We start from the raw sequence: 26683 nt of genomic DNA, 5'->3' as shown, positions 1-26683 counted from the left end.
CTGCTAAGGAATTGGCACAGGAGACCAACGGTATGGATTCTGCATGTCCCTCTATCTCAGCTGGCATCCCACCCATGACAGCAGACCCTTCTCTGGCACATTCCTGGACTGTGGCGCTGTCTTTGCAGGCCTTGCCAGCTGGAAGAACTTCCACAGTGTCCCTGGCACTGTCTGTGCCGGCACTTCTAAAGAACCAAGCTGCCAATATATGGCACCTCAAATGCTGTTTACACCACAAGTTTGGGCCGTTTCTATCACCAGCAATAAGAGGTCCTCCAAAACCCTTGGTTCTTGCACTCTGGGTCCAGTGGCACCTTTCCCGGGCTCCACGCTGCTCACATCAGGGACCAGACTTGGCACTGCACAAGTCCAGGGCCAAGGCATGGCCCCATTCTGGTGTGGCACCACCCCATTCTTGTGCAGCACCAGAAATGGCACCAAAGTGGCACTGGGACACCGCTTTGCTGAAGCTCCCAGCACCAGAGCGTGGCATGGCATTGAAACAGCGCTATGAAGACTCATTGCCGAGAGTGTACATGGCACTGGCACTGCCCAGCTCGCTGCACCAAATGTCCTCAGTGCTGCTTGCGTCCCCGTGTTGGTCACAATGCTTGGGGGTTTTGCAGGGCTAAACCACTCACTCCGTGAAGGGGTGGCTCCGACCACAATAGTGTCTTTTCATCACAACATGCCAGCCCCATGCACTCCAACTGGGAGGATGTGCTGCCCGGCATGGCCTACCCACAGCCACTCCCAAGGTGGTTTGTGCTCCACACTATTTTACCCTCACAAGGCGGCACCACATGGTCATCATGACAGCACGGTCATGCTGCTCCCATGCCCCTCTCGCACTGTCCACAGTGTCCTTGTTTGCCACAGCCTGCTACTTCAGTGACGTATCCACCAGCTCAACACTCTGGGGCTGAGTATTTCCTGCCAGAGTGTGAGAATGGATCCCCACTGCACCATTCCTAGTCTTCACAAGACAATGCAGTGCTTTCAGTGTCACCTCCCCTTGCAGATGGCTGAAGGACATTTCAAGAGTTGTTTCAGTGGGTGGTCCAGGCCCAGGACAAGGACCTGCATGTGGTGCCAGATAAACAATATGCACTTCTCCACACCCTGCAGTATCCTTCTTCCAGAATTGCAATACCCATGGATGAGGCCATCGTGGACCCCCACCAATGTCATATGGCAGACACTGGCAATCCATCCCTCCCACTAACAAGAGGACAGACAAGCACTACTTCATGGCCTTCAAGGACACAGAGGTCTTATTTATCCACCTGCAGCTAAACTCGGTGGTGGTGGATGCCCTCCACAATAGGACAAAGTCCTTCCATTCCACTTCTCAGGATATGTCTGGTAAGAATTGGGACATCATGGGGCGTAAAGTTTATTAGTCTGGCATGTTGCTCCTGCAGGTGGCAAATTATGCAGCCAGGTTGGTCCACTATGACCATCTAAGTTATTCCAAACTACAGGAGTTGGTTCCCAGCTTATCTGAGCAACAGTGCTCAGCCCCCATGAATGTCATCCACAAGGAGCACATCATCACCTGCATGGCATTTGAGTCTGTGATGGACATGAAGGACACAGTGGATAGGGTCACGGCTTCCACTGTTGTCACGAGGTGCATGTCCTGGCTTCAGCCCTCGGGGGTCCCCAAGGATCTACAGCAAAAGTGGAGGATCTTCTGCTTGACAAGCAGCATTTGTTCTCTGGAAAAAAAAAAAACGGATGGGGTCCTTCACTCTGTGAAGGATTCTTGCACCACGCTGTGTACTTTGGAGATGTACACTGCCCCCCATTCAAGTGGGCCCACTACTCTACCTATCACAGACCATGGGAACAGTTCCAGCAGCAACTGCAATGCTTTGAACTGCGTCGGTGGCACACATGTCCCAGCAACAAACGGACAACAGACAACAGCAGCAACAATTCACAGCATCCCACCCTCAACTGTCCATGCCAGGACCCCCTTCTGCACTTGCACGTCGCTGGAAAACAAAGCTATAGAAGAATCTCTGAGAGCCAGCATGAGGATGCACCAACACCCTTAGGCTGCGTCTACACGTGCACGCTACTTCGAAGTAGCGGCAGTAACTTCGAAATAGCGCCCGTCACGTCTACACGTGTTGGGCGCTATTTCGAAGTTGAAATCGACGTTAGGCGGCGAGACGTCGAAGTCGCTAACCCCATGAGGGGATGGGAATAGCGCCCTACTTCGACGTTCAACATCGAAGTAGGGACGTGTAGACGATCCGCGTCCCGCAACATCGAAATAGCGGGGTCCTCCATGGCGGCCATCAGCTGGGGGGTTGAGAGATACTCTCTCTCCAGCCCTTGCGGGGCTCTGTGGTCACCGTGGGCAGCAGCCCTTAGCCCAGGGCTTCTGGCTGCTGCTGCTGCAGCTGGGGGTCCGTGCTGCATATACAGGGTCTGCAACTAGTTGTTGGCTCTGTGTATCTTGCACTGTTTAATGAAAGTGTGTCTGGGAGGGGCCCTTTAAGGGAGCGACTTGCTGTTGAGTCCGCCCCGTGACCCTGTCTGCAGCTGTGCCTGGCTCCCTTATTTCGATGTGTGCTACTTTGCCGTGTAGACGTTCCCTCGCTGTGCCTATTTCGATGTTGGGCTGAGCAACGTCGAAGTTGAACATCGACATTGCCAGCCCTGGAGGACGTGTAGACGTTATTCATCGAAATAGCCTATTTCGATGTCGCAACATCGAAATAAGCTATTTCGAAGTTGGGTGCACGTGTAGACGTAGCCTTAGTGGAGCACCCATAGGGACGTAGTTCTAGAAGAATCATTGTTACTGAACAAGGTGACTTCCTCTTCTTTGATTAATAAAACAGTTTAAAATACAAAATATATTTTGATACACTTCTTGATTTTTGATAAACACTTTCTTATGCATTCAAAATATTTGTTTTGTTTAACTAATACAATGCTGGGTTTTTTATTTTAATTTAACTTTAATTTTCCTCCAAATAGTTTGACACAAATTGCAAGTAAAAATTAATATTTTAGTAACTAAGAAAGCAAAGAGTAGTATGGATTTAAAGTAAAGGCTAGATATAGTGACAATCAACATATTTTACTTGTTAACTGTCATTGGTTTATAACATTTCTTTAAAACATAGCTAAAAATTACTAATGTAAAACAAGATTAAAATTGTTTATTTCATATCAGCTTTCCTACTTGTTGATTTAAACCAGGGATAAAATTGGGGATTTAAGTCTTGTTGATTTAAACAGATGTACCCTGAAAAATCATTTTTGAATTATGTAAGATTATTGCTTTTATATTATTTTCATTTGAAGGGTTTGGGACTGCTATTAGAAATCAAAATTGTATCATGTGGAGAGTAATAGCTCTAGTCCTTCATACTTTCTGCATGTTTAAAGTATGTAGGTTTAATTTTACTGTTAACTTGCTTGAAGTTACCAGTATAATACAGTCTACAAAATCACAATTTTTTATTTCTCATGTAAAGTGAGATGTTAAATTTTACCTTTGTTTTAAAAAATAATAAAATTAATTTTATTTCTTAGGGCCTCCTGAGATGAATGTAGGTATGGGAGGTAATCCTTACGGGCAAACAGGACCACCTAACCAGCCAGGATCATGGCCTGATGGCATGCTCTCCATAGAGCAAGGATCTCGAGTGTCACAAAACAGGTAGGGTTTAGAATAACTGATAACAGCTTAGTAGGTTGAATATGATCACTGCTACAGGGAGTTTAAAAAATTTGAATCCTATTTGTTGAAAGTTAGAAGTTTCTGAACCCCTTTTGTGCCTTCAGAGCTGTTTTGTTCCACGAGCAGTGGGTGCCAACTGACATAGAAGATTAATAATAATAAAAAAAGGGGCTTTTGCTCTAACAGAGCACTAACACCACTTTAGACAACATGACACACAGCTGATCTTAAAATGAAATGATCTAATATGTTTTGGAATAATTTTCTACTTTGTTTTGTTTCAAATGCATTTTTTTATAAATACGTACACAGTGGTATATGAAAATATGTGGCAGTGCCATATTAGAAGTTAGTAGTGAACTTTGAAAGTTCTTTTATCACTCTCTAAAGAATTTTCATATGCCTTGCTAACATGGATTCAGAAACTGGTAATAGTTGGATTTGATAGTTATTTTCTATTTTAGTCCATATAATAGTGGATGGGGAGTAAAGACTTCAGGCTTCTCTACACTAACAGTTCATGGCAAGTTGGGGTGTAAATCTGCCCTGTGCTAGCCTGCCACCTCAGCTTGCCATAAACTGTTTGTATACCCAGGCCCTTAGTAGCAGAGCTGGCAACAGAAACTGACTCTCATGTGACATTGCCCATGTCTGCTAATATTTATGTCTTAGTTTGTCTGTAATCATAGAACACTAGAACTGGAAGGGACCTCAAGAGGTCATCGAGTCCCTTATCCACAAGACTTGTTTTCATGTCAAAAAATGCTATCAGATTGGTCTGGCGTGATTTGTTCTTTACAAATCCATGCTGGCTGTTACTTACACCTTATTTTCATCTGGATGTTTGCAGATGAATTTCTTAATTATCTGCTCCATTTCTGCTCAGTTGTTTTTTTTTCTTAATCTTGCTTCCCATGGGACCTTACCTACCAGCTCTCTGAATTTACCAAAATTTGCTTTCCTGAAATCCATTGTCTCTATTTTGCTGTTCTGCCTTTCACTATTGCATGGAATCATGAACTCTGTGATGTCATGGTCACTTTCTCCCAAGCTGCCTTCCACTTCCAAATTCCCAACACATTCTTCCCTACTTATTAAAAGCAAATCTTGAACTGCTTCCCCTCCAGTAACTTTTTCCACCTTCTGAAATAAAAAATTGTCATCCATACAGTACAAGAACTTTCTGGATAGTAACAGAGAGAAAGCCGTGCTAGTCTGTATATTATCAAAACAGAAAAGCAGTCAAGTAGCACTTTAAAGACTAACAAAATAATTTATTAGGTGAGCTTTTGTGGGACAGACCCACTTCTTCAGAGCATAGCCATACCAGAACAGACTCAATATTTAAGGCACAGAGAACCAAAAATAGTAATCAAGGTTGACAAATCAGAAAAAAAAAAATTGAGTCTGCTCTGGTATGGCTGTGGTCTGAAGAAGTGGGTCTGTCTCACAAAAGCTCACCTAATAAATTATTTTGTTAGTCTTTAAAGTGCTACTTTACTGCTTTTTTGTTTGTGGATAATCTGTGCCTCGCTGTGTTAGTTTCCCAACATATGTCTGGACAGTTGAAGTTCCACATCACCACCAAATCCTGTGTTTTGGATAATTTTGTTAATTGTGTAGACAGTCTTATCCACCTCTTCTACCTGGCTAGGTGGTCTGTAGTAGACCCCTATTACAACATCATCGTTGGTTTTTTACCCCTTTTAACTTAACCTAGAGGTTCTCAACATGTCTGTCTCGTGCATCCATCTCCACCCCAGTCCAGGGTGCACATTTTTGATATATAAGGCAACCCCTCTCTCTGTTTACCATGCCTGTCCTTCTTGGGTAAGTTGTACCCTTCTATACCAATAATCCCATCATGCATATTATCCCACCAAGTTTCTGTGATACCAAGTATATCATAGTTGTCTATTTTATGAGGATTTCAAGTTCTTCCTGCTTATTACCCATACTTCTTGCATTTGTATACAGGCATCTACGTTATTGATTTGTTTTTACCCCCCAGGTCTGCCTAGTCCCTCTTTTTTCTCTGCTGTTACAGCCCATGATCCCTCCCATTTCCAACAGGTCTCCACGTTTTTTTACTTATCCGTGGTCTTTGGTCATCTGTCCCCATCGAAGCTAGTTTAAAGCCCTCCTCACTAGGTTATCCAGTCTCGATCCAAATACATCCTTCCCATTCATCGAAAAGTGAATTCCATCTTTGGTTAGCATTCCTTCATGGAACAGAATCCGTGATTGAGGAAGCCAAATAGCTCTTGGTGACACCATCCTCGCAGCCAGGCATTCACCTCCAGAATGCACCTGTCTCTGCCAGGGCCCCTACCCTGAACCGGAAGAATTGAGGAGAACACCACCTGCACTCCCAACTCCTTCACCCGTACTCCTGGAGCCCTGTAGTCACGCTTGATCTGCTCAAGGTTACACCTTGCAGTATCATTCGTGCCCACATGGATGACTAATATGGGTACTTTTTGTGAAGTTGCTTGTATCCTCAGGTGACATGCTACATGAGAATTATGTACATATTTTTATAATTAATTATTTTAAACATGTTGCTTTATAGACATTTATTTAGAAGTTCTTTGGATGATTTCTTATGTCCACCTCCTAACATGGAAGGCCAGAGCGATGAAAGAACTCTTTTAGATCAGCTACACACATTGCTAAGTAACACAGATGTCACAGGGTTGGAAGAAATAGACAGAGCGTTAGGAATTCCTGATCTAGTAAACCAAGTAAGTGACAAAGACTTTAACTATTTATTTTCCTGCTTTCCTTTATGATTTTGATACTGAGTGGGAGGGATAGCTCAGTGGTTTGAGCATTGGTCTGTTAAACCCAGGGTTGTGAGTTCAATCCTTGAGGGGGCCATTTAGGGGTTGGGGCAAATAGATGTCAGGAATGGTGCTTGGTCCTGCCAAGAGGGCAGGGGACCGGACTAGATGACCTTCTGAGGTCCCTTCCAGTTCTAGGAGATGTGTATCTCCAATTTTTTTTGTAAAGTGAATGAAAAATATTAAGCATCTGCTTTAGGCATCCCTCTTCGACGAAAAACACTGATCAATATTCATTAAACTTTTTACCAGAAGAATGTCCATTATGTTTTTCAAAAAATACTACTGGTAAGAGGGTGTCATTTTAACATAACAGGTACAATATATTCCAATTCCTGACTTCTTACAATATTTTATTGACAAACAATTTTGTATTACTATTTATTCTTGTTAGTACTGCAGAAGTAGCACAGCTATGAAAGAGTAAATTGAATTCTTGTGATTCATGCATAATCTTACAGAGTTTAGATTGCAGCATACGTTACTGGTAATGACATCAAATAGAAAAAGAACTCAGTATGGCTTTTAGATCTCAGACTGAGTTTGCATGGCTGGTTGTTAAACATATATGTGTATGTGTGTGTGTATATTTATATGTATAAAACAATTATATAAGCACACTTGATCCAGAAATCATTGAGAAACAGCACCCTGAGCCTCCTTTTTACAGTTATTCTTTGGAGTAAACGACATTTTAAACTTGGAAAGGAGCAGCTTTTTGTAACAATTCTATATGTCTGGCTATTCAGAATTGTTTTAAAGTCATTTATTAATTGTAATCATCACTTCAGCTAGATTAGACTGATGGAAATGAAAACAAAGGCAAATAGCATTCTACAAGTGCCACATTATCTGTTGACCAATGAGCATCACCTTTCTAGCTGGATCACTTCCTGTATAAATTTTATGATTACTTTGGTGCTTATGACTTCTGATGATATTTAAAACCACATTATTTCCATTGTGTGTTCTTTGTCTTTTAAAGGGTCAAACTTTGGAACCAAAGCAAGATTCATTTCAGGGTCAGGAATCTACAGTTATAATTGACCAGAAGCCTCCATTATATAGTCAGCCCTATCAGGGGCAAGGGGCAGCAATGCCAGGAGGTTTTACTAACATGCAGGGACAACAGCAATCCTTTAATTCAATGATGAATCAGATGAGTCAACAGAGTAATTTTCCGTTGCAAAGTATGCATCCTAGAGCAAGTGTAATGAGACCCCGAACCAATACACCAAAGCAACTGAGAATGCAACTCCAGCAGAGGCTTCAGGGGCAGCAGGTAATCTTTGCCTTTGTGTTCATGCAATTTTCTTACTCCAAAAGGTAGAGCAACTTTGTTATAGTGGAAAGAGAGGCAGAATGAATTGTATTGCTTCGGAAGAATAAAGTGAATATAGAAATTGGCATACTAATTAATATCAGGGGTATCTAATCAACCCTCCTACCTGCCAGTGGCCAGCATCAGATGCTTTAGACTCTAGAACAGAAGTGGGCACTAATTTTTGTTTGGGGGGGAGGGGTACTCCAAGAATTTTAGTAAGTGGTCAAGGGCCAGACTCTTCTGTGGCATTAATGAAGGAAGTGCTGGGCCTTGGCTGGTGGTTGGGTGCAGAAAGGACTTGGGGCAAGGGACTGAGGAACAGGGGAGTGGGTGGAGCTGGGAGAAGTTTGAGTGAAGGAGGGGTTATGACCTGGGGCATGAGTACAGGAGAGGGTGCAGGGGTTTGACTGGTGACCTGGGACAGGGTCCGAGAGGCGATGGGGTGCAGAGATTCTGACTTAGAGAAGGGGTACAGCAGTGGGGAGAGAGAGCTCAGTGAGTTTGGCCTGCTTAAACCCAGGGTTGAGAGTTCAATCCTTGTGGGGCCATTTAGAGATCTTGTCTGGGTTCATTTCTGAATAAATATAGTTTTTTAATTTATTTTATTTGGAAATTAATTAACTTGTTTCAGAACAAAGACTTCACAGATATCAGAATGTGCTGTTATCTACTAATAACGTCTTCTATGAATAGAGGCATTCAGATGACACTTGATTTGATTACATATATTAAATATGAATGAATGGTGGTGATACTTTTTTTTAAAAAAAAAATTGTTTGTCCTCCTTACTGAATCTGATCCATTTTAGATAAGCTGATGTTATTGTGGTAGGTACGGGACAAGAACTTAGGTGAATTAAAACTGTGCAAAAGAACACTATATTAAGGTTATTTGTTGTCTCTCCATTTTGATTTACGTTTCTTAGTAGAATATTTCAAATTAATTTGTATGAGTATAAACTTTATTATGCACAAGTCATTGGGGAACACTAAAAATGTTCTGAATAAAAATATCTCTGATCACAGAGGAAAAATTATTCTTTACAAGTATGAAGATTTGTGACCATGTCCTGGAAAACAGCTGTTGTTAATAACAGCTATTATTTTGGAATAACTTTGCTAGTGTCTACACAAGACAACTGCTATTTTGAAATAATTTAAAAATAGGAGTTGGCTTATTTTGAAATGGGTAAGCCTCATTGCATGAGGAATAGCACCTGTTTTGAAATAGAATCTGTGTAGACAGGGAATAGAGCCTCTGGCTCTATTTCAAAATAACCTCTGTTGTGTGTAGACACTCTATTTTGAAATAGCTGAGAGCTATGTTGAAATGCATTTTGTGTGTAGCAACGTTATAGCTTATTTTGAAATAACACTGCTGTGTAGACAATAGTCTCAGATAATCATGACTGGGAGAAGTAGGATAGAGGTTTTTACTAGAGAGTGTGGTATTCAGCACTTCCCACCCCTCACCATTCTTCTTCAGTATGCCAAGGCATTGAATCAGGTTTTTATAATAGTATCTTTAACAGTCTCCACCCTTGAAACACAGGTGAAACCTGTAGTTAAATATATTGTGGAACTCAGATTATAAGAGACGGTCTACTGTACTATTTTTCAAAATATTTTGTAACCGAACTTAAGAGAAAGCAAAGCCTTTTAATTCCGGGACACTTAATTTGAAAAGGCAGATTTCATCTTTAAACAGCTGTATGTTTCAGCATTATGCATCTAACAAGGGAAGACATTCATGTCTGAATTCTAGATGCAAAATAATAAAACACTGCATTTGCAGAATGGTGGTTATTTGGCTTGGTTATTTTAGCTGTTAGGGTGGTTTTTTTTTTTTTTTTTTTTTTTTAAGATTCCTATTTTAAACAGATTAATACAGCCCAGTTTCATGTTGTTAACTGCCTTTCCCTAAGTTTCTGAATCAGACCCGTCAAGCACTTGAGATGAAAATGGAAAACCCAGGTACTGGTGGTGCCCCAGTCATGAGGCCAGTCATGCAGCCGCAAGTGGGACCACAGGTGAGTAATCATCACACTCGCCCTTCAGAAACAACATGTTGTAGAATAGCCAGAGAGAAGCATGTCACACACAATTCCTTATAGAATTCAGGCCTTCTGTCATGATTCCACAGGGTATATTTATATTCCTGGGTGGCTGAAGAATAATTCTCATTAACAAGTGTGTATTTTGAAATTGCAGACCAACCTGTTGTCTGTTGACATGTGTTATAGAATGCAGAGTGTAATTAGTATTTTACTTATGTGAAATAAATTGTAAGAAGATAAATCCCCACATTATATTTTAGACTGAATTGGGTAGTTCAATGAAAACTTGAAATGTTGGTCATTTTAACACTGTCTGCTTGCTTTCGTTAATGTGAATTCCACTGCTAGCCCTGGATATGTTGTGACCTATAGATACACAATGTTTACATGGATTGATTCTCTGGCATGCTTTTAATTTTACTTGTTAAGTATCATGCAATATTTTTTGTTTATTTGTGGGGTAGCAGCAAGGTTTTCTTAATGCTCAAATGGTGGCTCAGCGCAACAGGGAGTTAATAAGTCATCATATCAGACAACAGAGGATGGCAATGATGATACAACAGCAGCAGCAACAGCAGCAACCTCAGGCCTTCAGTCCACCACCAAATGTGACTGCCTCGGGAAGCATGGACAGTTCTCTGGCAGGTCCACCAATGGCTCAAGTTCCTTCACAGCAATTCCCATATCCGCCTAATTATGGTACTGATGCTAACATCTTAACTCTCACTCTACTTCTCTCCATTTTCCCTTTCTTCCATTTTGTTCAGCAACCTAAATATTGCAGATCACAGCAAGGCTTGGGATAAAAAATTCTTACAAATGTGTGTCTCTGGCTGTGGGATTTTCAGGGATACTGAACACTCTGTGTAGCCAAATATTATTAAATGGAACTTTCTCTGTCAGAGTGCACAGTTGCTACACAAGTATTTATCCATAATTGGACTTTTACTTCTAATAACAGCTCCCTTGGGTTAAACAAAAAAAATCTAGAGAACTCTTCTTCCTGTTTTGTTTCAGGAAGAAGGGTTCTTTTGAAAATGTTTCCCCCCCCCCCCCCCAAAGGAACCCAGTCTGCATAGTTAGCTTTGATTTTGGAAAAGCCTGTCTAGAAGTGGGATCACACAAGATTATGTAAATGAAGTGCCAGATTTGTAAATCAGCACTTTGTTTGCATTTTCTATCTCCTTCATTTGCATTCCTCCTCCAAAAGGAGATGTAGTATAGACACATCCAGAGAGTGCAGGGATGAGAGCAGGGGAAAGTTGTTGAACATGAACATAGCTATCAGTATGTATTTTAGCTGCCCTCAAAATCCAGTTTTGAGAGAGAAGTCATTCTTGTGAATCCAGAATCATAATCCCAAGTACAGTTTCTAACCTGTTAAGTACAGAATACTATAATAATGACTTGATATTAAATGATTACATTACCAATATGGATATTACATATAGTCATTCTTTATTCATTAGCTTCTTTTCTCATACTTTTTCTCATGCACATCTGTGATGCTATATACATAATACCGAGGTGAAAAATACCTGTCTTTCCCTTCTTCTCCATAACCCCCACCTCCACTTATGAGGAAAATGTAAATAGCTCCTATTGAAAACACTGCATAGTACTTTTCAGGTATTGGAGAAAAAACTTTCAAAACACTGGTGAAAAGTTAAGGAAAACTGAAAATATCTGCTGTTTATAAATCATTTTGCTGACATAGCCTGTATGTGTCTTTGTCCTTCCTTTTTGCTATATTATAGAGGTTATTTGCTAAAACAGTATTTTATTGCTAAATGTTTCTTTTCCCACTGCTTATTTGTCACATTATAATTTGATATCACAGCTAGTTGTTGTAGAAAGGATTCTGAATTCAGATGGACAGTAAGCTGCAGAATGAAGTTTTAAATAAGCATGTGCATGCATACAAACCAGTTTTTATGACATATGGAAATGTGACAATACAGACTAGTGTTTAAGAACAATTATAAATCTGAGATTTCAAGACTCATCATGCTTGTTAATGTATATTAAATGTGACATTTTTCATCCTTCATTGCAAAGAGACTAAAAAGAGACATAAAGATGACAATTAGCATCTGTTTTGTTTTGTTCTTTGTATTGTAAGGAATAAACCAACAGCCTGATCCAACTTTCAGTAGAGTATCAAGTCCTCCCAACCCAATGATATCATCCAGAATTGGACCCTCCCAAAATCCCATGATGCAGCACTCTCAAGCAGCCACAATGTACCAGTCTCCTGAGATGAAAGGCTGGTCATCAGGAAACATGGCCAGAAACAGGTGAGCATCAAACATTTAGGTCAATGTTTTTCAAAAGTGTGACCAGTGATTTTGGGCATCCTGGTTTCCAAGTGCCAACATTCAGACACTTCGGAGGGACCTGCTTTTTCGCTTTCACTCAGCACTTCCTGAAAATCATGGATGAACTCTTTGTTCCATTAAAAATCAATGGCTGCTTTGTCTTTGCAATGCAGCCAAGATGTCACCATGCCTCTCTTAAACTGTCTGAATTGGACACCAAAAATCACTACAGGTTAAACCTCCCTAATCTTTCATACTCGGGACCTGAGCCACTGTGCTGAACAAGAGTATTTGCCAAACCACAGGTAAATATTATCTAGTAGCATTACCAACACTTCCACTGCTTACTGGGCTCTTAGAATACACTGAGGGTAAATTAAAGCTAAATCAGAGCACAGAAGACTGAGAGCCAGGACTGGTGGCCGTAAACAAGCTTTTTGGGACTGCGGGAAACTTTGGGATGTCCACTTACCATGACTGTCACCAACTAAAATGTCAGACTGCAGATGTTTCCGAACCAGAGAGTGCTGTACTAGAGATGTTAAACCTGTAATTGCTTTACAAAATCATGATCATATTTCTTAAATAAACACACACAATCTCCAAATGTATGTTATGAAAAAAAGCTAAATAATTGAAACCTACGTTCATACTAGAGAAGAGAATAGATCCCAAGTGGACTGCATGAATAGCCCTCCTTCACCTCAGTGGGGTTCCACCTGTGGTACCACAGCTCCCACATGACTTTTGTGCACCAGGCCATCAGAGGCCTGCACTTACCTACTCCTTCTCCTTCCTTTCAGCACTTCCAGTGTACCATGAATTGCCTGATTTGCTCTCCATCCTTGTTCTTCCCCGTCCCTCCCAGAGCTCCCTCCCTGACAGCTAATCCACAACATTCCAGTTTTAGGAGGAGTGGGGGACTGAGCATGCATCAGGCGATTTGTGCCCTCTGAAAGTGCTGGAAGGGAAGGGATGAGTAGGTGAGTGTGGGCCTCTGGTGCCCCACTGTTCAAGAGGCATGTGGGAGAATAGGGTAGCCAGAGGGGTCTGTGGGCTGCAGGTGGAGTCCCAGGGGGTCACAGATTGCGCAGCACTGTTTTAGAGGAGCATCTGCTGGGAATATAAATCCATTGCACGGCTGTGAATGACTTGGTTTCATATTCTGGTTCAACCAGTTTTGAATTCTGAGAACCTGAACTACAAATGGCAACATATTCTTACTTCTGCTGTATTTAGTGCCTTTGCTACAGTATTTTCTTATTCATAACCCAGCAGTTGTCTTTCATTGGACCTGAATGTAAAATACTGCCTTACAGCAGAAAAGGATTTTGAAGATAAGTGAACATTTCACCTTCTCTCCAGTAGATAAGAGCAGGCTTGCCAACAGGGAGTTGGGGAGGGCAAAGGGGGTAGTTGCCCCCTGGCCTGGTGTTTCAAACAGACTTGGAATGCTGGCTTCCGCCACTGCTATTCTAGGCCCCTTTGAAGTTCCACATGCCGCTTTGAGGGAATAGGGGGGCAGTGCTGCGGTTCAGGCAGCAAGGAGAGCTGAATGCCCTTGGTCGTGCCCCTTCCGCCTGCAGCCCCTCCTCTTCCAGGGCATGGAGCAGAGTCCTCTCTTACCTTGCCCTGTGGCCCACAGCAGCTGTCGGCCCCACAGGATAAGTGATGTCATGCCCTTGTAGTAAGTACTGTCTGTTTATGCCCTTGATCCTTCTATTGCTAAGTGTGAATATATGACTAAATATATCTTTCACCCAATATTCATGAATTTATATCTTCATAATTAAAAATCTGGTTTAATCTAAGAATAGTGATAAAATACCTTAGAAGAAATTTAATGAACACAACAATATTGTGATGAACTAACATGACCACTGGAATCTCTACAAAGACTGCAAGAGAGAGCTTGTATCCGTTAATTAGTAATAACTACTTACCAGATTCTTGAAAAGTAAATGTATTTTTAAATTTCAGTTAACAAAAATTAATTGATCAGAGTACTGGTATTTCAGTATTGTTGATCCAAAATGAACAAGTAACAAAACGGGTACCTGCTGGTTCTGGTGGTAATATAAATATGTAATGCTATTTCTTATCTTCCTGCTATGTCAATCACTTATGGCACGTATAAGGATTGCAGTACATTAGCACGCAAGTCAAACTTTACACAAGATAACTTTATTTGTTCTTGTGTGCTTTAGTTCTTTTCTACAACAACAATTCAGCCATCAAGGCAGCCCTGCAACTTACAATATGATGCACATGAATGGCAGCAGTGGTCATATTGGACAAATGAATATTAACACCATGCCTATGTCAGGAATGCCTATGGGTCCAGACCAGGTAAGATAACTGTAACAATTCACTCCAGTGATAAAAAGTTCCATAGAAATTAAGAGGCATGGTCAGCCGTAAAGGTCTCGGTCGTTACAAGATCCTTTTATAGGTCCAGAGAACATTTCAACTTTGCTGGACACACTATTAACAACTTAGTGGTCTGTGTTTTAAAATGAAGGGTATGTCTACACTTGAGAGCAAAGTGAAATTTTGTTAAAGTTGATGTTTTAACACAAGGGGTTGTGTCCTGACCAGCTCAGAAAGTCAATTTAGTGTGTCCCCACAAGGTTGCCTATGTCTGACTGGGGTAGCAGTGCATTTTGGGCACCTATCTCACAGTTCCTGCAGCCCCGTTGCATTCTGAAATTTTATGCTGGTGTCTTGTGGGGAAAAAAATCACCAGAAGTGGTTCTGGGTGTCTGGTGTCATCATCCCAGAATGCATTTTCCTCACTCTATCCCCTTTCCGTCTGGAAACAAAAAAACAAAAAAACCTGCATTTTCACACGGTTTTCATATTGTCTGCCAGCTGCCATTACAGGCACTAACATGGATCCTAATACTCTTCAAAGTTTGATTGCAGTGTTTTCTATTCAGTTCCCACACTGTGATGCAGTATTTTCTCAGTATAATGCACATACACTATGAGCTCCTTGCTTCTGGGGGCATTGATGGACATGAAGAGTTGGAGAGAAGAACCACAAAATTTCTGGTAGCACTGGAAGAATTGTACAGCATGGAGCGCAGGTTCTGGATCTGCAAAACCAGCACAGACTGACGTGATCACATCATTTTGCAGTTGCGGGACAATCAGCAGTGGCCGCAAAACTTCCGCATGCATAAGGCAACTTTCAAGGAACTTTTGTGAACTGCTGGCTCCCGCCCTGAAGCTCAGTGATACAAGAATGAGATCTGCTTTGACAGTGGAGAAGTGCATGGCAATTGCTCTTTGGAAGTTTGCAGCGTCTGACAGCTACTGGTCAGTAGGAAATTAATTTGGAGAGGGTAGATCTACGGTGGGGTCTATTGTCATCCAAGTACCAGGTGATCAACAGGCTTCTCTTGCGGAAGACAGTGACTCTGGGGAATGTGCCATGAGGTTCCCCAACTGCGGTGGGGCCATAGATGGAATGCATATCCTTATCCTGGCACCAGGCCTCAGAATACATTAATTGCAAGGGATACTTCCCTATGGTGTTGGTGGATCACAAAGGTCATTCAATGTGGGGTGGTTGGGAAGCTTGCCTGATGCACAAATCTTTCTTCTCAGACCACAAATTAACACCGAGGGTGTGGAAATTCCCACAGTTATTCTGGGTGACCCTGCTTTTACCCCTTGTTCCCTTGGTTCATAAAGCCGTACACAGGCCCCCTGGGCTCCAGTAAGAAGAACTTTAGGCTGAGCAGGTGCAGAATAGCTGTAGAATATACCTTTGGCTATTTAAAAGCTAGGTTCAGGTGCCTTCTTACCCGCTTAGATCTCAATGAAGTAAACACTACCCTTGTCATTGAGGCCTGCTGTATTCTTCATAACATTTGCAAGACGAGGAGGGAAGTTTCATGCCTGCGTGGGGGGGCTGAGGCAGAGATCGTGGCAGAAATTATCAGCAACCGACCCCAAGGGAAAACAGGAAGGGCTGGAAAGAGACACTGAAAATCAGGGATGCCTTGGAAACCAAGTTTGTGAATGAGCATGAAGGGCATTAACTGGCACCCACACCATGCTGTTTCCTTACCCTGTATAAAACCCTCCAATCATGAGACAACCATCACCACTCACTCAACCCCAAAGCATGTTAACCAATAAAGAAAACTCTTTTAAAAAATATTCAGAGGACACTAATGGAAGAGTGGAGGGTATAGGCAATAAAAAAATAATCAGGTCATGATTATTTGTCAGAGGTTAGCCTTTTGTGGGGCAATGAAGCATGACTGTCTGTGGCCTTCCCTCATCCCAGTTCTGGGTCTTTTGACAAGGAGGGGGCTGAATGTGTGGAGGGAGGAGGTATGGAAGGGGTAGGGGGGTGCAGTGATTGGACAGGTGATGCAGGGCCAGGACCAGGGGCATGGGCTGAGTGGGTTGAGGGAGGTCTCCAGTGATGGTGCCTGATGTGACTACATGAAAATAATTTTCCAACATTTTGTTCTGGGTGGTCTTCTCCCCCCACATTTGGGACATCATCTTATCAGCTGGACCTGGCCCTCTTTTTGTCTTACTAAGGTCATTTCCTGATAAAATAAATTTAGAAATACTAATGTCATTGGTGATAGCAACATTTTTTATCTTCACTCGGAACAATGACCATACTGAGAGAGAGAATGGCTGCCTGTCTCTATGGAAGAACATATTGTAACTGGAAGGTCACTCTGATGACTTATAAGACTGAAGAATGCACAATTGCAAGCAGAATACTTTCAGCTCTTTTATGGCTGAGGTTTACTTTCAACAGTATGATAAGGTATCCTCAGTTCTCGGGGGGTCGGGGGAATTCTTAAAGTAATGTGGGGTAGGGTGTCACCGCATGTCCCTGGGATACTGGTCCCTGGGGGAGTGGGTGGCTGCATCACAGCATTCTTAAAGCCTGCTGACCCGGGAGGGAATAGGGATTGCTGGAGTGAGTGCTGCTTAAAGCAGTACCTGGATTTTAAAGCAGCTCTGCCAGGAGATGCGTGAGTTTTGCTCTATACCGGATAGGTGACAGGCAAAAAATCATTAGTGACTCATCAAACTTTCCATACGTTCTAGGTTGCCAAATGAGACATCAGCCTCACCACAGTAAGAAAAAGGATAAGGAAAGGTTGCTCATTCTGTCTGGGTACTATGCTGGAATGTTTGCAAGAATTCTCTGTGGAGCGATGATTCCAGACCACTTATTGGTGGCTTGTTGCAGTAAGGTATCTTACTGTGGAAGCTGGAACAAGTGAGGTCTCTCCAGAAAATCTCGTGAGAGAATCCAAAAGTGCCTGCCTAAAACCTGCAGCCTTTTGTTCAAACAGGATCTGCCCTCTATCCCCAGACATATTAACAAGCTGTTCTCAGGAAAAGGGGCATAGACTCTCCACTCCATAATTGAAACATACTGTTATCAGTAGGAAAAAAAGAAAACATAGTTACCAGAAGTGCCTCCTCCAGCATCCAGGTTTGCTTCTGAAGCAGCTTCCTGAGTTAAGGGGAAGTTCTCCACGGGCTCCAGCCCGACAAATAGCTCCTGGCTTTCAACATCTAGTTCAGAGCTGGAATGGACCCCGCTGCTACCTACCGCTCTCACATCAGGATGTGCTTCATCATCCTCCCGAGGAACACAGGAGTCGATGCCTCTTCTGGGGGGAAGAGATTGTGTCTGTCCCCAGAACAGTGTGAAGCTCGTTGTAGTATCGACATTTCTGGGGAGATGCCCCAGACCAACCGTTGGCTATTCTGCATTTCTGGTAGCTCTGCCCTAGCTCCTTAATTTTCATGCAGCCCTGCTGAGTGTCCCTGCTATACCTTTTGTCACTCATGCCTTGTGATACTTAAGCATAAATGTCAGCATTCCTTTTGTGGACTTTGGGCTGTTGGAAAATAGCTTCTTCTCCCCACACTAAAATTAGGTCCAAGACCTCCTGATGGGTCCATGCTGGGGGCCCTTTTTTAATCCTGGGAACTCATGGATACAAGGTGTGCTATGTGTGCTGCAGATATGTGATCCACAGGTCTGCTTGCTACACTGACCAGAGAGGAAAGGAAATCTAATCAAAATTCTCAAGCTGATGTCTGCCGCTTCCTGCCTCCTATTCTGTCTGACGTGGAGAGCAGCAGAGGTGGAGCAGTGATCCAAAAGGACAACTCGAGGGGCATTGTGGAACAGTTTAAAGTCTAATAAAATCAATTTTAATACTAATGTTGCCCTCTCCACTTGCATAGTTCGACTTTGCAAATTTGACTTATTGCATACTTCCAGAGGTAAGTCAGTAATTCAAAAGTCAAGCTTTAGAGCCCCTTAAAATCGACCTGTTGAGTGCTGGGTTGTAGATGGATAATTAATAAATTCAAAATTAGACTCTTAAAATCTTTGGCCTGGTCTACACTAGAAGATTAAGGAGAATTAAATACCAGATTAAAGGGGGCCATCAGAATTGGAATTCATTTTCAAGTTTGATACCTAACACCAGGGTCAACAAAGATCTCAATGATCATTAAAGTGACATTTCTCTACCTTTTGATATGTGCAGTGATGGCAGACATCCCACTTAACTTAAAAGACACTTTCAGAGCTTCCAGTTTTTTTCCCCCTCCCTCCATCCCCCTCATCTAGTTTATTCCTCAATTTTTTTTTTCTGTTTTTACTCTCGGTTCTTTTTGTTTCAGTTATCAGTTATTCTCCAGATCTGAAGAAGTGAGTCTTTCTCACAAAAGCTCATTGTCTAATAACTAATATTGGTAGTCTTTAAGATGCTACAAGATTGCTTTTTTTGGTTTTGTAGGTCCATGCCTCTTCTTTTCCCATTAACTACAATTGGTTCTCAAACTGGTCTGCTTCCTCTCACACATCTTGTTTTCAATTCTTGCTATCTTCCAAGCCACTGGAGGATAAAGCTTTCATTTGTGCTCCAATAGGTTCTTTCTTGCTTTGTTGATATTTTACCAGATCCATTCTGAAGCCTGGCAGTCCATTTGTAGATTAGCTGTTTCTTTTCAGATAGCTCATGATTGTGACTCAAAAGATACAATGATTGTTGCAGTACTACTTAGCTTGGGGAAATTCCAGAGACCAAAATACTTGAAAGGGGCAAGTGTTTCTGCTGAGATTTTGCAAACTGTCTGCAAGGCCATCTTCAATCTAAGAACAAATGTTTGAAATAGACTCAACTAACAGATTTCACATTGGAGCAGGAGTAAAATTAAGTGTAGTTTGGTTTCCACATATGTAAAATGGACAAAACACTGTGAGGATTGGCAGCTAATAATTGTAAAGCAAGTGTTTGGAGATAGTGGGGTGCAATAGAACTGCTAGTTATCTTTTAGACAGAGTCCAATAAAGACCATTCTTCTCCCTAAAAACTGATTGTCTTAATACTTTAATCTTCAAAATGCACACTGGGCCAGACAGTGTGTGAAAATGCCCCAACAGCTCAGTTATTATTGTATCCACCTTGGTGGTGGGAGACCCATGTTCCAGTACTTCTGCTGTAATGAATATTTATCCACAAAGAAGCAGCTCCACCAGGAGACACAGAGGGACCTGGCCTAGAATACCCCACAACTCACTGGGTAGGGTGTTTTCCTTAGATGTGGAAGAACAAAGTTAATTTCCCTTCTGTGCATCAAGTAGAGAGAGGAATTGAATCTGAGTCTCTCACATACTGGGTCAGGTTTCTAATGTCTGGAATAAAAGTCATGAGGTGGCTGGGCACCGTGACTACCTTTTTTCCCTGTTTTGCATGGATTTAAATGTGCTGTGAGCCTGCCATTGGATTTGGCCCTGATGGTAAGGTAAGCAAGGGAACACCTGGTTTGTGAATCTTGCTGGGTCTTTGGCATGAGTTAGTCCTCTAGCTTCTAAGCAGCATCAGGACATAAGTGGCTGTGTGCTTGCCCAGCCACCAACATGAAGGCAACTTCAGGATTCTGTGGGATGAAACTTAAATGTTTATAAGATTAGGTGACAGCTACGTAGGAGTTCTGTGAATGCAAGCAGTGCGTATGTGGTGGGACATACGTACGTGCCTTAGTGCCCCTTGTGAATTCCATACTGGTGTTTTTCTTATGCATGTTCTTTGTTTTCCTTTAACAGAAATACTGCTGACACTTACAACCATGATCTCCAAAAGTAGAATGATGTATATTAATGATGATGCACTAGTATTACAAAGAAAAACTACACAGTCTTCGTGGCAACTAGCCTTATGGAAATAACTTTTTTGCCGCTGGCCACCAAGATGTCCCAAGTGACGTCATGCAAAAAAGACTTTAAAAAAATAGAGTTCTCTGTATTAGTGTATATTGTGGTGTACAAAACAATGGTCAGATATTTTTGGCGCTCTGCCTTTAGAAATGTGAATTTGGGAATGGCATTTTAGTAAAAATGATGGGTAGACTATGTATACCACATCAATTTATTGTAGCTATCCAAAGCCTTTAACTACAGGCAGGCTAAAGTGCCTGGAGAAGTCATGGTGGGTAAGAATATCTGACAGAAAATGTAGTTCCTAGCCTTGACTCTTACATTAATTCCTAAATATAAATGCTGCTTTTAACCTCGTATGCCCAGGAGCCAGGATTCCCAAGCATAGAGGCAAAGAAAAATCAATTGGCACGTAACGTTCCAAAATCCTGCCCACTGATGCCAAGGGGTTGTAAAGAAAATAAATTAAAATATTTAAACATAATTGTGACTAATATTTAAATTTTGGTGTGCAGCTAAGTGCACTTTATAAAACTCTATATAGTGGATTAATGCAATATCTTTGATAAGGATTTAATAAATTGAAAGGTTGGGTGTGCTCATGTTCTTTTTTAAATCCAGTCTCAAGAATTATCAATTGAAAAGACAGTGTATTGTAATGTTTAATGATAATGGAAATTAGAGCAATAATCTTTCATGAGTTTTTTGGGGGAGGGGTGGGAGGGAGACCTTCGGAAAAATCAAGGCAAGGCACTGCAGTCTGAATCAGAATTTTGCAAGGTTTCTTTTTTTGTGAATAAATTTTGTAAATATCATCTTTAAGATATTGTATTATATATCTATCTATCTATCTATCTATCTATCTATCTATATATATATATATATATATATATATATGACTTTTGTAGGTCACTAACTCATTTTTGACGAGTTTGTGAAGCTAAATATTTAACAAGGTTGATTTCTGTAAACTCAGTTGAGCTCCAGATAAAAGATCTTTCAATTTTTTTTTTTTTAATTTAATGACCTTGGAATTGGGTGATTTTTGGGCCCATCTTTTTCTTCTTTGGTCTTAGCCACTTACTTTACATCTTTAACATAATAGCTTTTTTTTACAAGATCCTTTGTTTGGAGTTAAGCAGTTGGTTAATGCTTTCTCCACCTTAAGTGAGCACTTTGTTACATTTCTTTTTTTGTATAGGGCAGTTTATAAGCTGTCATGACTTATAACAGTTCACATGGGCTATGTCTACACAGAGGTTACTGATGACAGAGAAACCTCAGCAGTACCTCTGTTGACAGATCACATCTACACATAAAAGCAGCTTGAAAGAGCAATTGGCTTGGTTGACAGAGAGCAGCCAGACTGCCCTGCTCTCTCTCTCAACAGAATGACTGACTTGGAAGCTCTGCAAACAGGGCTGCCCAGGGAACCGGAAGCCCTGTCTGTCGACAGGCGTGTCTATGTTGGTACTCTGTCAACAAAAGACTGTGACAGAGGTGTTATACCGCTCCCCAGTCAGGTATAATACTGCCAGCTGAACAGCTGAATTTGGTTGACAAACTCTCAACAGAGTGCTCTAACTGTGTAAGCACTTGGTGAGTGCTGTCAACAAAAACGGTTTTGTCGACAGAAGCTGCCCGTATAGACTTGGCTGTAGTGTTTATATACATAAGTTGCCTTTAGTTAATGTGTCAGTACTATCAGGACTTTTGGCTATCTTTTATGACCCCTATATGTGTTTCTAGAGAAGATGCCTATTGGTAAGTATTTATTGTGAATTCTTCACCATCACATCTTATAGCAAGCAATTCACTTGTCAACATGTGACATCCAGAAATCTTTATGAATATTAAGCCACAGTTTATCCAAATGTCTTTCCCCATTTTGATTGTTCTATTGTAACGAATGTATTTTACAAACAAGTGTCTGTACTCTCAGTATTCGTAATGTTAGGTTACAAGACTATTCACTTTGACCTGTTGACAAATTGTATTTTTTTATTCATAAAATGAACATGTTAATCTGCTTTCAGACAGCAGAAGATTGAAACCTGAAAACTTCCATAAGGATGTGAACCAGATATGATTAAGGCATGTGGTGCTTTTGTTCTAGTTTGTTCATAGTGTAATGAAAAATAGACTTCTGAGTGAGTGAAAAATTAGTAATTCAGATAATTTCTTTTTGCTACTCTTAAATATGAAGTAATTTTGTTTTGCAGTAACTTGAAGGGACTTTTGTGTTCTTCCATTTTAATGGACATAATTTTCATTGCAAAAATTTACAAAACTTTCATCCTAAATGTACAGCCAAGTCCTGCTCCATAGGGCAGGTAGGTGCAATAAGAGTCGTCTTGTAATACAGACCAGTCTATGTGAAGAGGATTGAGAACACAGATTTGGCTGTATTAATTTAGTTGTTCCCACTCCTCAGAGTCTGGTTCATCAAGCATCCGTAACTTTTTCCCCTCTCGTGCTTTTTAGAATCCACCTGCTGATTGAGTCAGTGCAGTGTAATGAAGTTGAAAGGCAGAAAATCTTTGTTTTTGATATTAAATTTGAATATAATATTTTATATCTTGTAGTTTATTATATTAATGGAAGCTGCAAACCTTGATTGCTTTGACTAGTGAAATCTTCAGGATATGTACTACTTTATGCATCTTGCCCTTAACTTTTTTTTTTTTTAAGTTATACTTCTAAAATGTGGTACCTGATGGATGTTACAAAGGATCCTCTTCCCTCATCTGCTTTTAGAATGATGGCTTTTTCCAATAATTAATTACCTGTTGCTGAATCCAAAGATTTTTGTTTGAATTCAAATATGATTAAAAAACCTTTTTAAAACTTTTTAGTGTTGTTGAAAAAATTTTAAGGCAACAAGAAGTCTAAATATTTCATCAAGAATGAAAAGTACATTTACTAAGCAAAGTGGTCCTTTGATTGTGGTGGTGTTTGCATCTCCAACTATTGTGTTTTGGTTCTACAGTAAGCAAAGATTTTGGAATGATTCAAGAAGCTGTATAATTATTTTTGATCATACACACAGTTTACTAGAATAACCATTTGGATCATTATTGCATATCAGGCATAGTCTCACTACATGCCTGCTAGGTTTCCTGTTGATTATAGAAACCAAGGTGTTACCAAATCCATAAGCTAATTTTTTTATTCAATTTCATCTTAAATTTGTGGTTTTAACGTTAAGAATTCAAGCACATTTTGTTAAAGCTATAAAAATTTGATTTTGCACCAATTAGCACACATCTTATTTTAGATTTTAAGTGCAGACTGACAGAATAATACTGTAGTTACAAAATCATAGAATTCTGAGAGCAATATTTACAAAAATCTCAGGAGATGGCATACAGTATTGAGAATTCCATTTAAATTTAGTTTACATTAAGTACGGCTTGAAATGTGTGTATCTTTACATTGCAAAAACAAAACAAAAAACCATGTGGGTGATTTATAAAAGGGTTGGTTATAAAGTATTACTGCTCTTCTGATTTTTGTGTTTTGATGTTAATAATAATGTAAATAAAGGTTTCTATTTAAAACCAGAACTTGGTGATTTAGTGTGTCAGCTGCTTAAGCTCCCAAGGGTGCCAGTTACATTCCAAGTGGTCCAGCAATATAACTTTCTCTATTAAATGAAAATGTAGCCAGTCTAGGGGAGCCAATGTGGTAATATAGCGGTGTTTGTGAGCAAGGCTAGATTTGAGGAATGATTTAACTCAGCTTCCTGGCTTTAGTTTTGTCTCAGGGATTGAAGATGTATCAGCTGCAGTGGTGCCTATGAAATGGTCTTATCAAGCTTCAAAAAATAATGCTCTGACAACTAGAAGCAAGAGTGGGAGAATAGAAAAACAAACTTGGGACCACACATTTTCTTGCTATAGTATATACCTTTTGTCAGAGGGGAAACCACAGGCTGAAACCAAGTTTTGCATAACAGTTTGAACAGTGCCATTTGTATATTCAGACTGTTCTATATTACAGAGAAAACTCGGTATTTTAGATGGATGTAGAGATGTAATTTTCAAAGTACAACTGATTGATGTATAGCAGCATAGTTGACATTCCAGGATTCCACTTCTCCAGCTGCAAAGCCTGTTGCCACACAAGAGAAAGACATTAAGTACAAATCCTTCATGTTGATTAAGATTTTAATTTCCCTTTCTCTCCCACAGGAGAATCGTATACAGATACGTGGGCTTCTTTAGGAAAGGTCTGGAAAACAGTGAAGACACAAATCCTCCAAAGAGATATTTTACTATTTGTTGTGTACTTGCATCAGACTTTCACAAGCCTTGTAACTATCTTTTCTTGCACATCAATTCACTGTTTTAAAACTCCTAGTCAAGCACACATCCGCTACGTATGAAGTACAAAACTCTTTACACAACAGTATATTAGATCTGTCCAGGGATAATATGTTTAAACTAAGTTTACTCTTCCTAGCTTTACTTAAACATATAGCAAAAGACCACAGTGCTACTCGAGAGACTTTATTTGATCATCTTCTAGTTCCACATTTACCAGTACTTTTAGATTAATACATGTGTGTGCTAGAGGTCTGTGTCCCCAACAAGTAATCGCTGTTGAGGTTTAATTTTATTTTTTTAAAGTGGTCATGTAATTTGCTATGCAAATTAAGGTTTTTCCTTCTGATTGGCTGTCACTTGTTTTTTTTTTAAATACTCACACCACTGCCTCTATGATGGTGAGCAATTGTTTGAAGTTTTGTTATATGACATATGCTGCTTTATGGTACGTTTTCAAAATCAGTTTGGAGTATATTTATGAAAATATTCACAGGTACTCTGGTGTCATACTTATTGCAGATTTATAAATATTAAATCAAAGTCTAGTTTCCTGTACACTGAGCTATAACTTTTATTGGCCAAGACTGGTGTTTTTTACAAACGTAAAAGTTTATACCACTAAGTGAACATGTGCTTTCTCAAACTGTTTTGATTTTGAACAGACAATATAATTTTACCACATAAAAAGACTTTATACAAATCTGGTTTCATTAAAACTAAAGATGTACATTAACTGCAATTTTGCAGTGCTTTAAAAATGGATAAATTTTTAAATTTAATGTTTAAGTAACAAGGTTGCATTTTGAGAAATGACAGTTGGGGATTCCACATTTTTAACAGAATTTTTCACAATTTGAAGGAATTTCGTTTGAACAAGACATTGAGTATTTACAGAAATGGATTCATCAAATCTGTCTCTTGTTACTCATGAGATTTCCTCTAATTTTCTATAGCTGACAATAGGATGGTCATGTAGACAACGATATCCTTAGAGGACATGAAGTATTGTGCTGTTGAGGATTTTCAGGTGCTGCTTCTTCAGTGCTGTTCAGTTGAATGGCTGAACCTCTGTAAAGCATTTTTCTACCACTGTCCTTGTTTAATTCACCCCAGTCAAAACCAGAAATGTCCACATTGTTTAAATCACACTTTTCAGTCAAACTTAGCTTTGCATCTGTTTTAATGGCATTTGACAGAATAGCGAAGAAGTTTTTAATTTGTGCCAGTGAAATAATTGTGTGTGTTCTGAGCTTTGAGGAGACCAACTGACACAGGGTAGCCTCATCTTTTTTTCCATCTGTTCTTCACACAGTGTTAGTGGTGACTTTGTGAAGTGTAATCCAAAGCGAAAGCAGGTGCAACAGTGGACTTCAAAAAGGGAACAGTAGTCCCCCAAATTTTGCTATTTATTTAACTCAACAGTGCAAATATTCTATCTACTTCAGCCTCAAAGGTCATCCAGTCCTGCAGGCTAACATAATTCTTTCTGAAATCATATACATGTTCATTCAGTATGTACAGGATTCAAGTTCTGGTGGGTTTATATCCTCATTGAGGTCCAGCGGTTGTAGAAGGTTAGCCTTCCCATCCTTCCCACAGTTGTCCTCTTTAAATAAAATAAACATATTTTAGTGCAGGTGTGTACTCAGAAGCTGGGATATGAAGTATTTGCAAGTGTAAGTTTGTTTCTCAGTATTGCCATGCAGGAGCAAAGTTCGAAATTATTAGCTAACACAAAATGCAACATGGTCATACACCCTAAACTTCTATATATGGCAATCAATCATTCTTCAGTACAGTACTCTAGTTGTAAAGCTGCTGTCACCATTTTTTTTTAAATCACACATTAGTTTTGTGATGCTCTGACATAATTAACTTTA

The 26683-nt window shown here is 40.4% G+C and overlaps 2 protein-coding genes across 14 annotated transcripts in view; one reads left to right on the top strand and one right to left on the bottom strand.

The window, feature by feature from the left end:
- The window catches only part of NCOA3 (nuclear receptor coactivator 3), a 186203-nt gene extending 165027 nt beyond the window's left edge, over window positions 1–21176 (top strand). For 10 of the 12 annotated variants that reach the window (XM_075011851.1, XM_075011853.1, XM_075011859.1 and 7 more), the window contains 8 exons: window positions 3559–3685; window positions 6279–6450; window positions 7535–7831; window positions 9799–9903; window positions 10395–10629; window positions 12053–12227; window positions 14456–14597; window positions 20365–21176. In XM_075011851.1, the coding sequence (XP_074867952.1) occupies window positions 3559–3685; window positions 6279–6450; window positions 7535–7831; window positions 9799–9903; window positions 10395–10629; window positions 12053–12227; window positions 14456–14597; window positions 20365–20376 (1265 nt within the window). In that variant the 3' untranslated portion in view covers window positions 20377–21176. Of the gene's footprint in view, window positions 1–3558; window positions 3686–6278; window positions 6451–7534; window positions 7832–9798; window positions 9904–10394; window positions 10630–12052; window positions 12228–14455; window positions 14598–20364 lie in introns of those variants that run through there. The other 2 variants (XM_075011849.1, XM_075011860.1) reach the window with 2 other exon arrangements.
- Window positions 21177–24363: 3187 nt separating this feature from the next.
- The window catches only part of SULF2 (sulfatase 2), a 258582-nt gene continuing 256262 nt past the window's right edge, over window positions 24364–26683 (bottom strand). For both annotated transcript variants that reach the window (XM_075011862.1, XM_075011861.1), the window contains one exon: window positions 24364–26409. In XM_075011862.1, the coding sequence (XP_074867963.1) occupies window positions 26379–26409 (31 nt within the window). In that variant the 3' untranslated portion in view covers window positions 24364–26378. The remainder of the gene's footprint in view (window positions 26410–26683) is intronic.

This window comes from Carettochelys insculpta, chromosome 17 (assembly GCF_033958435.1).
Source record: "Carettochelys insculpta isolate YL-2023 chromosome 17, ASM3395843v1, whole genome shotgun sequence".
In the NCBI taxonomy this organism is placed as follows: Eukaryota; Metazoa; Chordata; order Testudines; family Carettochelyidae; genus Carettochelys; species Carettochelys insculpta.
Note: the sequence above shows the minus strand (reverse complement) of the source record. Positions and strands in the feature narration are given on the sequence as shown.